We start from the raw sequence: 14479 nt of genomic DNA, 5'->3' as shown, positions 1-14479 counted from the left end.
GAGCTTGGACGAATGATGCGACAGAGCATAAATTCTCCGTCTCGTCATCGCCCAGGGATGAGCAGTGAGGGGAAGCAGCGCCTTCAAGCCACCGCACATTCCACCGATCTCACTTTGATGGCATCAATGATTGGGGGACCTTGGGGGACCCTTCAGTGCTGGCGCTAAGAGGGCGGAGCAGACGGGATCACCCTTCCAGCAATGTCTCAGTAGCTCCAGCTTAGGGAGTGGGAGGCGGGCCATTGAGCGACTGTCAGCAACTTTGAACTGCCAATTGAAGAGCCAGCCATCTCGTGTTCTCACGGGTGGGCGGGCTAGAGAGATAGTTGATGCAGACCTGGTGTTTAAATGACGACCACGGCACACACGGCCAGACGTGACGGGCGATCGAGCACGAGGTCTTGATACAGTGGTCGAATGGTGTCCACTAGAGGTACCTACCTAGGTAGTCTAGAGATAGAGGCATCCATCGGATAACCCGTCTTGCCCGTCAACTGATAGCGCTCAGCGCCAGATGGCGATCCTGTCCTGCCTAGAATGGCAGTCGCTGAGATACCTACGGAGTAGCTACCTAGGTAGGTACTAGGTAGGTAGTTTAGAGGCAGTGGTAGGGGACCTGCTCCACAAGCTACCTAGGTAGACTACCTAGTAGGTACCTAATCTTTCAATGTTCTCGCCATGTGCCTTTTTGGGCCAAGTCCATTACTGCCACAGCTGGCTGGCGGCGATTACCCCGTTTGGCCTGCTCCAGCCCACCAATTCACAGCCATCGCAGCTCTTCAGTGCTCAGGAATTCTCCTCAAAAGTGAAATGGCTTTGATGAAAAAAAAAAAAAAAAACATAAGAAAGACACTATCTGGCCGATCAATCCTGGGCCGGGCGCCAGCCGGAAGACGGCAGCTTGGCTCTCGAGAGTGTCTCCCCGCGAGATGTACAAGTATGTAGGGCGGGTCAGCCAGGTGAAGCATTCCGATCTCCAATTCCAATTCCTCAAACTCTCAGCAGGTGCTCCATACTTTAGAAGTGGTACGGACCGGGTTCAGTGGAGTCGTCGTCCTCCATGAATTAACCATGATGATCAAGGTTACTTTGCCCTTGTCCACCCGCCTGGAGAAACTTCTGACCAAGATTGACGGGACATTTGCCAATTGGTGTACCTCTTCCCGCCACACTGCCTACCGGTCAACCACCTGTGCCGCTGACACAATTGACAGGAACTGGCTCGCTCGCCTGCCTGCTCAATCCGCTCGTTCTCGTCGCTCCTCGTTCAAGATTACTCCGTCCTCCGGGTGGCGCTAGGGAGCTAATAGTTCGAGAGCTGCTGGGGCCAGCTTTGCCCAGTTCAGCTCTAGCTCCTCAGCATCCAGGTCCTTCTCCGCCGGGTGAATTGACGGCGCTTTACCCAAAGCGCGCCGCCGTACCAACGACCTGACCAGCATGGAAGCAGTGGAGAGCGAGAACAACCAGGCCAACACCAGCTTGCGTGCAGTACCCATGCCCCCCTGCCTGTCCCCATGGAAGATGGAAGAGAGCGCATGGCCCTGCACCCCTGCTCAAATCCTCCACCCCTCCCCCCGACCAGCCGGCCGACAGCGTTTCCTCGCAGATGGACCTCCTCGTTGCTGCATCCCACCCTCTCATAGGTGGAAATCCCGTCCTGAGCTCGAGCAGGTACCTGACGATTGCGCTTCCTCGTGCTGTGCTGTGCTGACCTCCTCTCTAGTCTGGCCCGAGCCGCAGGGGGGTTCACTCCCAGGCATGTCCGCCCGTGGCAGGACGGCACCACCGGCGAACCTCTCCCAGATAGCGATCCACTCACACTCGCACACCCTGGTCCCTTCTTTTGATCAGGGCCCCCGGCGACTGGGAAACAGCCCCGAGCCATGGGCAGGCGGGCGTGCAGTACAAGCTACCACGCCGCAGGATCGAAGCGATATTGGGAAGGTGGTGTCGTCTTGTACGGCCTGCTGCCGCCTCGCATACATATACCAGGTCTTGCCCACCCGTACCGTCCTGCCCATTCGGTCCCTCCTCTTCAGCCCATCACCACTCGGAATCGCTGTCTAGCCAGTCGAACCTTAGCCCAGGACAATATCATCTTTCGAAACCTCTCCCAAGGTCCAACCCGAAACCAGTCAAGATGAAGGTCGTCGCTGTTCTGTCCCTCGTCTCGGTCGCCCTGGCCAGCGTCATGGAGAAGCGTGCCTGCGCCGGCAACAACTGCAACCGTGCCATCACCGGTACCCGTAACGGCCTCCCTCCCGTCTCTCTCCGGTCCGCCGACTGCTCCAGCTTCATGCTGACCACCGTCACCCCGGCTCCTACGTAAGTGTTTGCAGATATCCCGTGCTGGGTGGACCAGGTCCGGAAGATCGGGGCCGGTCACCAACAACATGCCGAGTTGGATGGGGCGATGTGAAGAGTGAAGAATCAGAGGGCTAACACTGGTCCTCGTGCAGCACCGTCACCGTCACTGTTGACGGCGAGGCCTCGGCCACCCCTGCCAAGCGTGCCGAGTTCCTCGAGTACCGCCAGGCCACCAACTCGCCCAGCGCCATGCCCGCCTACGCCACCCACTGCTCGTCTGCTGCGGCCTACGCCTCGGCCTGCAACTGCTGGGGCATCACCCCCTCGGTCACCACTGCTCCCACTCCCACCGTCACCGTCACCACCACCGTCGACTACTGCGACGACCTGTAAGCGGTCCTACCGTTCACGGCGGCGAGGGTTGCGACGGGCTCGGGGTCGGGACTTGGTGGGCATGATGACGAAATAGAAGGAGGAGGAGGAGGAGGGAAAGCATTCCATGGCGGGCGATGACGACGCCGATGCTCGCCTCCACCGGGAGCGCGGTCGGCTCTTGTTATTTTTTAATCTTCTAGATGGCATATTTTTTTTCATGAGAACCGGGAAACAAAATGGCACTGTTTATATATCTTGTTTTTCGGATCAAATTGCCGTCAACCGCCATCAAATTCAAGTCTCGAGCTCTCTCTCTTTCTCCTGCACCTTTTCATCTCGAATGTGCCGACCATCTCGCGACGATGTGTGTGAACTGACGTCGAAACCACAACCGACGCTGAGATGTTAGCCATAAGTCATCTATGACTAGCATCAAACAATACCTTGAATACCTTTCACTGTAGATAGTCAATTACAATGCCTTGTTCGGACGAACAAGAGCCTTCCCTCTCTATTGCATGCCAAGAATAAAAAAAAAAGGGGGGTCCCGATTCTAGAAAATGCATTTTGAAGCAGCTACCCAATATTATCCTGCATTCATCATGAATAATAGCGAGGCACATATATGTTGTCGACTGCCCAGCAAATTGGATCCGCATTGAGAGAGGATGGGCAGAAGATGAGTTGAGAACCAAAAAAAAATATAGGGCGCCACTTATTGACAAGTTACACTCGAACCTGGAGCCGTTTAACTCGACAAGCAAAGAAAGTCGGGATCGAACGAAACGGCCGAGAACCCCAGCGCGGCCAATAGCAGGCCCTCTGAATAATCGCGCAGCAACCCTTTTGGCGCCTCTTGGCTCTAATCTAGAAGGGACCAGGGCCCGGGAGCCAGGCCGTGGCTTCGGGGAGATCCCTTGAAAGCCTTATTCAACAGCGCCTCGGGGGGGCGGCCGCGCTAGGGGGGGGGGGGGGGGGGGGCCCATGCTAAGATCCAGGTTGTAGATCCCTAGCAATCTCTGCCAACTTGGGCAGTTTTTGTGCTTCTGTTTCTGTCGTCCACCACATGGCGGCGGCTTGAGGGTGAGAGAGGGATGTGAAAGGATCGAGCCGTGCGTGTGTCACTTTGCACGAACTCGTTGCATCGTCTGGTCCGTGGCTCGTCCGAGCACCCCAAGTTCCACAAACACTTGACTCTTCCTTCGTCTCTCTCTCTCTCTCTCCTCTGTGCGAACCAAACAATCATCGCCTGTGCGCGCGCACACACATGACAGACAGACAGATGGAGAGCCTGGGGCTGACAGGAGGCCCCGACTTGGCGCTGGGGCGTTTCTTATCGCGCCACTGCTACCACATCAGACCCTCGCTTCACACTTGCATTGAATCCTCAATCCTCTAATAACTAATCTCTAATAACTACTCCGTAAACCAGCGGACACTCGGAATTGACCACCACCCCCCGGGTGAGCAGCGTCAGCTCCTCCAGTGGCGTCCAGTTAGCAAGTCCACCAGGATAGGCAATACGGCTACTGTAGCTGCGTTGCATAACGACAAGGAAGGCCTTCCAAGGTTTTCGTTCTCGCATTTGCTGACATCAGCCGGCCTTGCATGCTGGGGTAAGGTCCTGTACAGAATACCTCGCTCGTCCTGGCTACCTAAGTACATAGGGGTACCTAGTCGGGCAATTGGATTACCTATTCAACATGAATCCCCTTCCCCAACTACTCCGTAAACTCGGGAGCCTTGTTTCCAAGGAAGACCGTTCCCCAAAAGGGCAAGAATGCCTCGGGGGCCATTCCTAGGACCACCAGACCAGGGAGGGCATCGAGACGGGAAGTTGCGCGTGGCGGGGGAGCGGGGAGCGGCCCATCCCCGGCACGCAGCCCGCCCTGTCAACTCTACCAAGAAAGTCAACGTTACTCGCCCCCAACCAAGCTATCCCGACTGTCTACCCTGCGAGAGCTCTCCCTACTTGGCTCGCATTCCTCGCCTCGCTTTTTTCTCCCACGGGGGGTGAGGAAATAGAGGAGAGATGGGAGTGGCAGAGCAATCCGGTGTGAGCGGACAATGGGGAAGAAAAGAGCAAAGAGCAGGCAGGCAGGCAGGCAAATGCACAGAACGGGCTCGGCAATGACTGACTTGCATGCAAATTCCTCGTTCCGAGGGGGGATTTTGGGTTAGGTACGGAGTCCGGCAAACCCTGGAAACAGAAAAAGAGGCCTTCTGCGCACTCTGCTGTTGCTACCTACGACGCTTTAGGCAATTTCTGCACACTTGGCCGGATCGAGCAGGTCTCCCAACAACATGAGGGGAGACCGGGCGGGGGGGGGGGGCATGTCTGCGCCGCAGAAAGCTTCGAGCTTGAAGTTTATCCCTCAGTTCTCTCTCTCTCTTACTCTCTCATCCTTTGCGTCCTCCCTCCAAACTGACATCCCGCATCCCGCCCTCGAAGCAGCTTAGTAGCCCCGAAGCCCGCAGCCCCAGCCTGCAACCTCGTACCCAGAGCTCCGTGAAAGTGTGCGTCTTGTCGGCGCAAGAAACCCCCCCCCCCCCCCCCCCCCAATCCAAAGGCCGATCAAGTAGGTACTTTGCACGTATGCCATGTATGTATGGCTTTCTTGGCACCGCCGGGCTTCCCCCGCAGAGTCGCCGAAGGCACGGTCTGCTCGGTCATATCTGTATCTGTGCGATTTATGTGGGTGGGTGCGAATGCACGGCGCAAATGTTCCCCCTCCCCTCCTCCCCCAAAGAAGATCTGCACGAGGGGGGAGATCAACACACCAGCTAAGCTTTTCCCCGCCTTTATCCAAAAAGTTGGGCTTCCCCCCCGGCGCCCCTCCGGGGAAATTCCAGACTGGTCGGGCCGTTGTCGTTCGATCGGCGACGATGCTTGCTCCAGCTGGCCGGGGCTCACTTGGGACGTGCATCACGACCGACCCTCGACCTGTGGACCTATCAACGGCGACGGGCCGATTTGCTTTTCACTCGACAAAAAAAGCCCTCTTGGAGTGAGCAAGACGAAGAAAGTTGGGATATGGCATCGTTCTCTACCTGGTTTGCCTTTTCTACGACCTCTCTGGTGATCAAGTGATTTGCCCACTCAGACGCAGGCCTCTTAAGATGATTCAATTCCATGCAGACCTTGGCTTTGTGGGGATGCATGTGCCGAGTTTGTAAGTGTCGGGACCTACTCTCTTTCGCAACGTACAACTACCGCGCTCAAAGGAATGCATCGAGTGATGCTGAGCTTTTGATTGCTCGCACGCACGCATCATAGATCGATCCGGGCCTTTTTCTACATATTCTCGATAGGTCACAACCTCACGACAGCATAAAAGAAAGACCTACTGGTTCATGGTTACAGCTCGCGCCGTCTTTGCATTTTCTACCTCGCGCTCCTTCATCTTGGGGCTATCAAGTGGTATCGTCCCCAGCCAGCAGCGCGGATACGTTGGATACCGTATGCTATGAACTCTCCGAAACCCTTGCATACTACTTCCCATGTTCTAGACGCAAAAGAACAGAAACAGAAACTCCGATGAATGCCCAGAGAGAGAGAGAGAAAAAAAAAGAGGATCCCGAAGTAACAACGACCCCGGACCGAAAGAAAGAGAAAGAGAGAAATCTTGCCTCGAGGGAAGCACGGCAGGAACACCCGCAGCTCCTCTCGAAAGCTGGAAAGAAATCAACGATTCGTCATTCAAAGTCTAGACAGCCCAGGCGCTGCCAGAGCGCCGGGCCCCACCGCGCCGCCGCTCGTTCGCGCGGTTCATCTCCAGGTTGTCGCTGATGCCGGGCTTGCACGCGGTGCCCGCCGGCATGGGCCCGATCGGGCTCCACCTCCCAGAGGCGCACCGCTGGAAGGACTTGCCCAGCACGCAGTGCCAAGCGCCTTCGTTGGTGCAGGGCGCGCTGGCCGGGAACGCCGTGTCCGGCGAGCCCGAGCCCGAGTCGGACCCGGAGCCCGACCCGCCAGTGCCGCCGGCCGGGGGGCTGGACTGGGTAGCCGTGCTGCCGCCGCCGCCTCTGCCGCCTCCGGAACCACCAGTGCCAGCCGCCTTGGTGGAAGTGGCCATGGTCGTGGGCTGAGCCGCGGGTTGGCTCGCCGAGCTTCCTGAACCGGAGCCTGAGCCTGAGCCCGAGCCCGAACCCGATCCAGACCCAGACCCGGCGCCTGGTGTGGCGGAAGCCGTAACGAATACGCCACCGGGAACGCTAGTCCTGCTCAAGTTAATCGTGGTGATCTTCAGGGGAGGCCGAGACAACGGCGGATCCGTCGAGGACGGTATCTGCGTCGATGGTACGGGGGTTTGTACGTACCCTGTGGAACCAGAGCCAGAGCCGCCACCGGCCTGGGCACTTGTGGCGGGTGCGGCGCTGGACTGAGCACCGCCAGACCCCGAGCCGGACCCCGAGCCAGAACCTGAGCCTGACCCGGAACCTGATCCTTGTCCGGCGCCAGACCCGGTGCCTGAGCCATTGCCTGAGCCATTGCCCGAGCCTGAACCGGAGCCCGAACCTTGTCCAGCACCAGATCCCGAGCCGGAGCCTGAACCGGAGCCCGAACCTTGTCCAGCACCAGATCCTGCGCCTGAGCCATTGCCCGAGCCATTGCCCGAGCCATTGCCCGAGCCAGACCCTGAGCCCGAGCCTGAACCGGAGCCCGAAATTTGTCCAGCACCAGATCCCGAGCCGGAGCCGGAGCTACCGCCAACACCAGCAGCACCGTTCATCCCGCAGCCCGGCGGTTTGGGAGGCCTGGCGTCCGCAGAATTGCTGACGACGTCGTCCCCCGCCTCGGGGAACTTGACGTCCTTGCCCGCCTCCGTCGTGCAGCCGTTGTTGACGTTGGCGACGAACATGGCCGGCCGCGCCGAATACGCCACGGCCCGCTTCTCCACGTCGCCGTCGCCGTCGCCGACCGCCTCCTCTCGCCGCTGCTTCTTCGCCCTTTTGCCGCCGCCGCCGCCGATCGTGACGTGCGCGCAGTTCATGTACATCTCGCGGTTGCCGACCTGGTTGAACCACGTCCACGCGAGGATGGCGTCGCCGGCGGGGGCGTCCTGCGGGATGGCAAAGTCGTAGCTCGTCTCCCCCTGGCCCGGGCAGCCGCCGATGATGGAGTTGATGGCCGTGAAGGTCTTTGCGCCGTCGTACGACAGCGAGATCTGGCACGAGCCGCCCTGGTGGTTGGCGCCCCCCGCGATGGTGAACTTGGACTTCTCCCCCGGCGCGTACGTCTTGACCGACGCGCCGGCCGGGGTGCCCATGTCCGTGTGGAAGCCCTTGCAGGGGTAGGCCCCTACGCTCCCGACGGCCTTGCCGTTGAGGGGCGCCGTCATGTCGTTGTCGATGTTCGTCGCGAACTTGTTCTTCTTCGACCTGAACGGCGGAGGGTCGATCATCTCCATGTGCGCCGAGACGGTGGTTGCCGTGGCCAGCGCCACGGCCAGAAGAGATGTCGCGGTGACCTTCATGATCGAAAGAAAGCTCGAGGTTGCGTTTTCTTGTCTTTGGTAGAGATGAGGGGAAAGGGTAGTACTTTCGACAGTGAGTTATAGGATATATGGCAGAGTCGTAGAGGTCTATATATATATATAAGGAAAAGAAAAAACAGTGTATGAAGAAATCGAGAATAGATTTGGGACGAGGTTACGCGAGAACGACCCCGTGGAATCAGCTTTTATAGGTACGAGGTGAACGAGCGCAGCTCGATTCGAAGAAAGGAGCGTGCCTGGGGAACAAAGACCGAACAACGTTGGTTGTTCAACAACACCAGTGTATCAAGGTGGACAAAGTCAAGCACTTGAGCGTATGGCTAAAGGAGTGTCGTGTGCAAAGGGCCTCCTGGGAATCCAGCCAAGGGGGGAACAGAAGGGAAGAGAAAAAGCTCTGGTCAGAAGCTGAGGGAAAATCCAGTTCAGCAGAAAGACAGGTTGGACAAAGGTCGAGATATGGGGAGACTTTATGTCCCAACACGACCGATATGGCATTTACCTAGGCGTACTGTGGTGGGCGATCAGAATAACGGCTTGACGAATCAGAGCCGTCATATGCGGATCGAGGGGACATTCTGAAGCAGTGTATGCTTAACGGACAAGGACAATCTCAACCTTGTGGTGATCTAGGCCCCGTGGAGTGAAGACCAGCGTCAAGCTTGTGATAGGTGCCCGGTCCACCACGATGCTTGTGATCCCCTGGCCTCTTGCATGAGAGCCGCCTGGACAGCATGATATGGATATGCTTAATGCGGCCGGGGGCCTGTATCGGCTAGATGAGATATCCCCCAAACGGCGATTCTCTGGACGGTGGCCATGCGGGCGACTGGCCCGACTCGTCATCGCAACCTCGACAGAGAAACATAAAACGCCAGGGTCCGAGGGATAAGGACAAGGATGGACCAGACGAAAGACAGGAAACAAACAAAGGAGGGGCTGCCTCAAGCCGCTGGAGGCCAGCTCCCGTCCACTTGTGACGGGCACAAAGGAGACACAGCGCATGAAGTAGATCAGCAGCACACCCTCCACCAGGACGTGTCGGCCGTCAAATCGGCTCGCACGACAGGAATCGATCTCCCTGGATCTGAAGCGGCAAAACTGGGGAAAGGGCACATCACTCAGCAAGGCGCCAGGGACGGAGTCGGGGCTCTGTGGCTCTCTAGGGCTTGTCACTGCCGATGATGTTCATGGATGTGCGCGTACCCATGTTGAGGCTGGAATGCTGGGACCCAATCAAGGCCGGCGGGTACCTGGATCGACAAAACGCTCTGGCGCCTCCATTGGCCCACAGCACACCTCTTTTCGGCTCAACCTGAAACAAACGGCCAGCTCGAAACAAAGGGCCCGCCACGGACATCTGCAGGATTGACGAGCAGGAGGCAGCCAAAGGAGCTCCGTACGGACGTACGTCCTTGCTTGAGTAACAGGCTACAGACTGCCCAAGTCTCTCCAACACGCCACGACAGCAGCCAAAGTTGGTGATGTCGCCTCCCCAATTCCCAGACTTTCAACAACAAGATCCATCCATTGGCATGTAGAAGATAGTCATGTCAGCAGAATACCTCATTCTTTGTCATTTTCGTGAGCTACCAAGCATCAAGAAAGCTATCGCTGCTGGTCTAGTGTCTAGATGGTAACATGCCTGATCCTGCTAATTCAACTACCAACCACGACTTATCCATCTCCTGCTTGGCATTGAGTGACTTCACCCAGTTACCAGGCGCTGTGACAAAGCTAGACTATCAAAAAGCACTCCGCTCCCACGCCGCTCACCCTCTTCCTCTTCCTCCGCCTCCGTCCAATACAAAAACTTCACCCTCGCCAAGTCTGAGTAGCAGCGCACGAGACTGTGGCGAAATCTCGCCCTCAACCTCTCGCCGCAAATACTCAAAAAAACAGAAGGGACCCCTATCCTTAGGTCTACGGGGGCTCAGGCGGCTCGCCCAATAAGCCGAGAGAGCGGCCTCGAGGCAGCCAACCACGCGTGCTGGTGACAAGACAACACCGTATAAACCCCGTAACCTGCGGAAAGAGTAGCAATGCATGCAGAGTGTAACACACATTGTGGCCGACAGTCGGTCGCAGCGTGCCCAAGACTGAAGTCTGCTTGTCTAGCTCAAAAACTAGATTGATTTGATGCTCCAAGAGCAGAGCCTGAGAGACCCTGCTAGAGCGTTCGATTTTCCATACGTTTCACGACATTCAGAGCCGGGATTCATTTGGCTTCTTCCGGTCCTTCTCCGGCGCGCCCCGATGGACCAGCAGTTGCTGCGTGGCCGCCTTGGGCTGGCTGATGTTGGTTATGACCGTGGAAGTTCTTGTTGCCATAGCTGTGGCTGCCGTTTCGATGGCCGAACTGGTGCATCTGCTGGGGACTCGTGCCAAAATGCTGCGGGCCGGAATTGCTGAAACCCCTCATAGGTACTGATTCACGTCAGCATTCAAGCCGTGTTGGCGGGCGTAGGGATACCGTTACTTACTCTGATTGGGAGCTTGACCCGTATAGACGGGCTGCTGGTATGGCATGCCAGGACTCATGCCATAGACATGCTGTCCTTGTTGAGAACCCTGTTGCATCATCATGGGGGCAGCTGCAGGTCGACCCGGGCTTGGGTAGCCGTTCGAGCCTGGCATGGGTTGCGGCGGAGCACCACCAGGATTGATGAACTGCGGCTGGCCTGGGTACATGCCCATCTGAGAACTTGACGGCACCATGTTACTGGGGCCAGTCATGAACTGGGGTGGCATTACCTGCATGCCCATTGGGCCCGGCTGCTGAGCCATATACTGGGGGCTATTAGAAAAGCTCCGGAACTGGTTCATCTGGGGAGTGGAGGGGATGAATTGCGGCATTGCGACAGCCTGATTGTAGGGCGGCATTTGTGCAGGCGAATTCATCTGCGGAGGGTACATTGACATCTGAGCCATCCTCGGGGAGGCAAAGGATTGTGCCGAGTTAGACTGCATCATTCTATGATCGTCTCCGTTGTTGTATGGCATCTGAGGAGTAGGTCCGGGCTGAGGATGCATTGGCATTGGGGCCATGTGTGGAGATTGGCGAGGCATACCGTGCGCGCCGTGCTGCAGATGGAATGGTAGTTGGTGTTGATGCGGAACTTGTGGCATCGCATGGGATGGGTTGGGGGTAGTAAGTGCCGGGCCGCCGAAGGGCAGGCGTTCAAAGTATTCCTTGTAAGTCAGATGCATGGTGGAATCCGCCTTCTCATTGTCCTGCAGCTGTCTCCAGGTCGGGAGAGTGTCGTAGGATGGGCGCAGCCCGTTATTGTCGTCCCAGTTCCTGCCCTGAGGGGGGTGAGCCGTCTTGATGTGAGCGAGAATGAAGCACTTAGCAACATCAATAGATTTGGTCTTGCGGCGGATAAGTTGGCCCGACTGGGGGGCAGAGACGGGTTGCGGCTCGACAACGTTGACACCAGAGCGAGGGCTCGATCCTGTGCTCGGACCATTAGGGCTGAAGGAAGTGGCGTAGGGGTTGGGCTTGAACTCGTGGCTATTGGGGTTCAGCTTGGCGGCGAGATGAGGGTGAGGGGGAGCCATGGCACTGAGACGCCTGCCATAGTTGGGGTCAACGCTGTTCGCAGGCCCGGTTGGAGGGATCCGCATTTCGTGTGAGTTCGGATAGTGCTGCTGGCCTCCTCGAGCACGTTCTTGTTCAACCTTTCTCAGTCGTTCGCCAAGATTACCAGTTTGGCGACTAGCCATGTGCTGAGTAGGTTGCCTGTCACCTCTGAACGGTTGGTGATAGCCTTGCGGTCCGTAGGATTGTCGGGGACCTGGGTGGCGGTTGTTGTTCATAGCAGATGGCGACGGCGTGTGTTGGGGGCCTCCGCTCCGCGCGTTTCGGTTATCAGCCGGCGGGGCCGCCGAGCTCTGTGCAGGTGGCTGCTCTACCGTGGGTTTCGCCTGGGTGTCTTTGGCAGCTCCCGAATCCTTCTCCTTGGCTGCATCCTTAGCCCGCTTGACGTCCTCTGCATTCTGCAACGCCTTGGCTTGTATCTGCTTCTGCTTGGCAGGGTCCTTTGCAATGATGGAAATCAAATCCTTCGGGACAGGAGTTGCCAGCTTGAAGCTATCGGCGAACTTCTTGAGCTCCTGTAGTTTGACCTGGTTGTCGGCCTTCATCTTGTTGGTGCGCACTTTATCCGCTTGGGCACGCTGCTGTGTAGCAAAGGTCTTGAACGACTTCAGGACATCGGCCTCGACCGTCGATGTAGCACTGGGCGCGGCAGCGCCGTCCTTCGCCTGAGGCGAGACAGTGCGGGCAGTGGTGGCTGTGGCACGGAGGGTCGAAGAAGATTTCTCGACATTCTTTGATTCAGCAGCTTTCTCTTCGTTCTTGCCATCCTTAGCTTTCGCCTCGGCCTTGCTGTCTGACTTGTTGGCAGCCCCCGAAGCGCTCGGGTCGGCGCTGGCTGTTGCGGAGGGCTGTGGGGAGGTCGAAGGCTTGGATTCCTCGGTGACAGGGGTCGAGGGTTTCTTGGACTGCGAGCCCTTAATTTGGGAAGAGATGATGGCAGGGTCAACAGGTGCACCCTTTACAGTTGCTTGGCCAGTGGGCGCCCGTCTGGCTGGGGGTGTGTATCGATTCTCCTTTCCGGAGGTCAGTGACGCGAATTCGCCGCGACGAACACCGCTGTATCTATAAGCGAGTCAGCAACTGGAAGTAGCCTTAGGTAAGAACAAACTGGGGTATGTATGTCGTACTTGTCTTCCTCATCGCCGCCTTGGTCATCGCCACCAGCGAAGTCCATGATACGCTCCTCTGCAACATGGGCAGTAGTAGGAGTCGACCGCTCAATCTCTCGGGCCTTCCTATCCGCAGCCAGCATGCGTTGCTGGTATTGTGGGTGGGACTTGTCGATGATCGTCGTGTAGATGTTCTCATCGTAGTCCGTCTTGATGCCAAACAAGTGCTCGTTAGCGGCGAACTGGTCCCAGCCCTTGCTGCTGCCAGATGATTTCTCGAGGCTTCCGTCGACCTCATCAGCAGCATCCGGGACCCACGGCTGAAGAACTCGTTCGCTTCCAAGCCTGCCGTTGGAGATAGCAGTATCTGTGCGGAAACCGGCTCGATTGCCTAGGATACTATGAGTACGATGAACTAGCACCGGCGCGCAGCGGATGATTGCTCACCATTCTGTGTTCTTCCTTCTCCTCTGCTGTTGTTGCTGCCAGTGACGCGAGCGTCGGCAACATCCTTCTTTTGGAAAGACATGCTTGCTTGGTCTCGTTTACCGGTGCCGTTCGCGGAGTCTCCTGATCCAGATCCTTTCTTCTGCTGCACCATTCTCAAGGAGAAAGTAGCCGAATTCGTAGGGTTGACGGCATATATGCCCTCGTATTCGTGACCGTTCGTAAGTGTGATGTAGACTCGCTGGCCCTGTTGCACGAGTTTCGTCAGATCAAAGATGATGCAAATCAAACAAGAGGGCAATCGTCATGAAAGGGTGAGAAGGTACTGAGTTTGAGGAAGGTGGTGGTGTTGATGCGAAATGTGACGGGAATGTGATGCCAGGCCACATCAAAATCAAGGTGGTCTTGCCCACCCCAAAGGCCACGATGGAGATGTGCAAGGCGGAATTGTGCGAGACGTCAAGAGAAGGACAACTTACCTCACGGAGAGACGCAGTCGGGGATTGTCTGGGTTGGTTATTGTTGTTCGGATTGTTCTGTTGCGGACTGTTCGAGCGACCAGTGATTGGGTTCTTGGCCGAAGACCGGGCCTTCTGCTGCGGAACAGGAGCTTGTCTGGCCGGCAGAAGATGGTGGTTAGTACTGGGCGGCGACAGGTTTGAGGTACAAAAGGTTGGTGCTGAAATGCAGCGCGATGAGGCTGCTTGCAGATGAGATTGTGCGCGCAGTCCAAGTCGAGGCAGAGGTGGACGGGCAGATAAAGAAAGGCGCAACAGGCGCAAAGGATTTTGTTGTGGAAGGGGAAAAGCAATGCGGCCACAGGAATTGGCGAGCTGTATGGGAAGAAGGAGGGCTTGGGGCGTGTCTCACCTGGAATTGACGTTATCGGTGGATCTGTCTTTTCCGTCGCTCAACTTGCTACTGTACAATGGCCTGGCAGCCGGAGCCTTAGGGTCGGAGGCTACGGATTGGGGGGTCGAAGGGGTGGGAGGCTTGGAGGTCGAGGATTTGTTGTTTTCCATGCCCTTTTGGAGTGTGCCTTGCAAAAAGGTCGAGATGTCCCTTGCCGGAAGGCTAGTGCTTTGGGATGGGAAAGGGAGAAGGGCTGGCTGGGGGGGGGGGGGGGGGGGGGGGGGGGGGGGTGG

The 14479-nt window shown here is 57.2% G+C and overlaps 3 protein-coding genes across 3 annotated transcripts; 1 reads left to right on the top strand and 2 right to left on the bottom strand.

The window, feature by feature from the left end:
• Window positions 1-2140: 2140 nt before the first annotated feature.
• E0L32_009652 (uncharacterized protein) lies at window positions 2141-2700 on the top strand (the record flags this gene model as incomplete). Its single annotated transcript, XM_031144640.1, has 2 exons — window positions 2141-2325; window positions 2460-2700. 2 exons carry the CDS (start codon window positions 2141-2143, stop codon window positions 2698-2700), a joined length of 426 nt encoding a protein of 141 aa, XP_030990545.1.
• A 3689-nt stretch (window positions 2701-6389) lies between these two features.
• On the bottom strand, window positions 6390-8159 carry E0L32_009651 (uncharacterized protein; the record flags this gene model as incomplete). Its single annotated transcript, XM_031144639.1, has 1 exon — window positions 6390-8159. One exon carries the CDS (start codon window positions 8157-8159, stop codon window positions 6390-6392), a length of 1770 nt encoding a protein of 589 aa, XP_030990544.1.
• Window positions 8160-10395: 2236 nt separating this feature from the next.
• Window positions 10396-14478, bottom strand: E0L32_009650 (uncharacterized protein; the record flags this gene model as incomplete). Its single annotated transcript, XM_031144638.1, has 6 exons — window positions 10396-10604; window positions 10661-12840; window positions 12906-13278; window positions 13335-13581; window positions 13814-13949; window positions 14205-14478. Coding segments are annotated over 6 exons (3419 nt in total), but the record flags the coding sequence as incomplete, so codon positions are not given.
• Between the last annotated feature and the right edge of the window lies 1 nt (window position 14479).

Source organism: Thyridium curvatum, assembly GCF_004353045.1.
Source record: "Thyridium curvatum strain D216 chromosome Unknown NODE_72_length_212992_cov_80.570197, whole genome shotgun sequence".
Taxonomy (NCBI): Eukaryota; Fungi; Ascomycota; class Sordariomycetes; order Thyridiales; family Thyridiaceae; genus Thyridium; species Thyridium curvatum.
The sequence above is the reverse complement of the archived record's forward strand: the minus strand, read 5'-3'. Positions and strand labels throughout refer to the sequence as shown.